Source organism: Silurus aristotelis (assembly GCF_946808225.1).
Source record: "Silurus aristotelis genome assembly, chromosome: 27".
NCBI lineage: Eukaryota > Metazoa > Chordata > Actinopteri > Siluriformes > Siluridae > Silurus > Silurus aristotelis.
Window position 1 is genome coordinate 15113076 of NC_139600.1, and position 2500 is coordinate 15115575.

At 43.6% G+C, this 2500-nt stretch overlaps 1 protein-coding gene across 6 annotated transcripts in view; it reads right to left on the reverse strand.

The window, feature by feature from the left end:
* The window catches only part of rnf38 (ring finger protein 38), a 21628-nt gene extending 19997 nt beyond the window's left edge, over nucleotides 1–1631 (reverse strand). Inside the window, exons 1-2 of one of the 6 annotated variants that reach the window (XM_083532855.1) lie at nucleotides 1463–1631; nucleotides 1–294 (exon numbers count right to left, since the gene is read on the reverse strand). The exon at nucleotides 1–294 is cut by the window's left edge and continues 281 nt beyond it. In XM_083532855.1, the coding sequence (XP_083388981.1) occupies nucleotides 1–173 (173 nt within the window). In that variant the 5' untranslated portion in view covers nucleotides 174–294; nucleotides 1463–1631. The other 5 variants (XM_083532857.1, XM_083532856.1, XM_083532854.1 and 2 more) reach the window with 5 other exon arrangements.
* Between the last annotated feature and the right edge of the window lie 869 nt (nucleotides 1632–2500).

Genomic DNA, 2500 nt, shown 5'->3' on the forward strand with positions numbered 1-2500 from the left:
AGGGACGAGAGCACAGGGGGAGACGGGTGTGAGGGGTGAGAAGGGTCCGCCACCAGGGCCGCCTCCGGGGCGGCGTACTCGCGCTTGGGCACGCGCTCTGCGCCGGCGAGGACACGGGGGCGCGTGCGGGGCTCGGGAGTCGACGGCGGAGCACCGGCAGCCGCGATGGGCATTTCCTTTATTACACCGGGGGGTAGGAAAGCGCTCTCTCTCTCTTTTCTGTATCTTTCAGTCGGCTGGCCTTTTTTTTCCACCTTCAATCTACTTTTTCCTTTACGGCGTCGTCCAGCAGACCTACAGGAACAAAAAAACAAAAAAACAGATCAGATGAGATTTTTTTATTAAAATAAAATAACAGAAGAAGAACAGTCACATAAACTGACTCTCTCTCTCTGTCTCTCTCTCTCCATCTTCCTGTTGTTCCTGATTTTTTTTTTTACACAGAGAAATTACACTTTGAAAAACTAAACCGAGTCCTGTTCCATTAATTTGATGTTTACCTGCGGTTTTAGAGATTTTAATGATAAAACAAAACAAAAACACGACCCCCAAAGTGAATCCTCTCAACGTCGCCTCACACAGAACTAGCCGGCTAATCACCCCCACACACACACACGACAAATAAGTTCAATTTGTACATCTTACCGAATTAAATTCCCTCAAATACACCAACTTGTTCACTTTTTCCCACTTATTCACGCACAAAACACGACAGAAAAGTAAGTTGAAGCACTTCCGTGAGCCCTTTCTCTCCTGCCCCAGCTAGCTGAACCCGAGGCTAGTTCGCCTGAGCTAGCATAGCGCCCGACGTCACCACAGCCACAACGCTCCCCAACACAAACACAAAATACACCTCCTTCACAACTAATACACCTTAATAACGCGTTCAACACCATCATTCACACCACAATGACGTTTAATAGAACCGGTTAAAACGCCCGTGCGGTGGGCTCTGAAACTGGAGGATTTAATCCACCGAAAATAAACAAGAAGTAGAAAAATAAACAACACTCACGGCGCGTGAGATCTGCGTGGCATCCCGATAACAAACACCACAGAAATCCGCGGATTGTATCATTCAATTTATAGTTGTTCTTGTTTTAATGAAGCACTGTGAGGTATTTAAAAAAAAAAAAAAAAAAAAAAAAAAGGAGGGGGAAGGGGGGGAGTTCTGCCCCCCTCCTCTCTGTATCTATAATCTATATTCATGTAAATAATCCCGAAAAACAAACACCACGACCAATGAATAAAACTCACTCAATAAACACCACTCCGAGACCTTCGCCGTGCTACAAGCCTATAATAACAGCATCTTACCGAATTTCTTCCGTACACAAGCGAATACAATCCCAAAACTATGGCGTCGAGGTCACGTGTGCGTCCTTATATATTTCTATTATGATTTACATCCATATATTTATATACTTTCTTTCCCCTAAAAAAAAAAAAAAAAAAAACCCACACAAACCCCTCCGTTCCTGGGTTCGTCCAGACCGACGGCGCTGATTAAAATGTGACAGAGACCATCAACGGGGATTTTTTTTTTTTTTCTCTCTCTCCCCCTCTCTCTCTCTTTTTCTTTTTTTTCACGCTTCCCGACTGACTGAGAGAAGACCAGACCAAATGCACTCGGATAGAATCGCACGCACGGCCGAGAACACCCGAATATAGCCTAATGTTACCGAATGCACCCGAACTCCCCCGAGTATAGCCGAGCGTGCCCGAATGCACCCGGACGCCCCCGAGTATAGCCGAGCGTGCCCGAATGTACCCGAGCGCATCCGAACGTAGCCGAACGACGCCGGAAAAAAAAGCCGAACGTCCCCGAATGGGGAATAAATAAAATGGACGCCGTTGAGCCAAGCCCCCTTAGGCTTATTGGATTTGTTTCTAATCATCTTGGATGTGTGTTAAAACATTGTATTTCACGTGTTTTACGTGTTTAAAAAAAAAAAAAAAAACATTACCGGATTAAAGTTTTGATATTTTGAGAAATAGTGAAGTAAATAAATAAAATATAACAGCAATAAGCAAATTCTTTGTCTTTCGGCGCATCAGCACCGAGTTGTAATTAGTAAACAGGCACTGCCGCAGTAACGTGGGACACTTATTATTTTTTAGAAGAAAGAATCTGACAAGACATTGAGCACATTGACTTCTGTGTGCAATCTGAAGGATGTCGATAGTTTCCTTTGTCACAGTTGGTTTTTCACTGACTATGTGTACGATGATCGAAGAAATCGACCCTGAAGGAGTTGCCGACTTCATTTAATCATGTAATTCATGTAATCTTGTAAACTTACATCTCATTATTTTCTTTTTAAGTGGCACAAAAACGCTGTGGTAAAAATGACTCCTTAAAAAATAAATAAATACATTCATTAATTCAAATAAGTTTTGTGTAGTCACGTGACCACGCTTCTTTCTCAACGTGGTGTTCTAGACAGAAAAGAGAGACGCTGGCTCTCGTTTCAGTCTGAGGCTTTGGCAGACCCTCTTA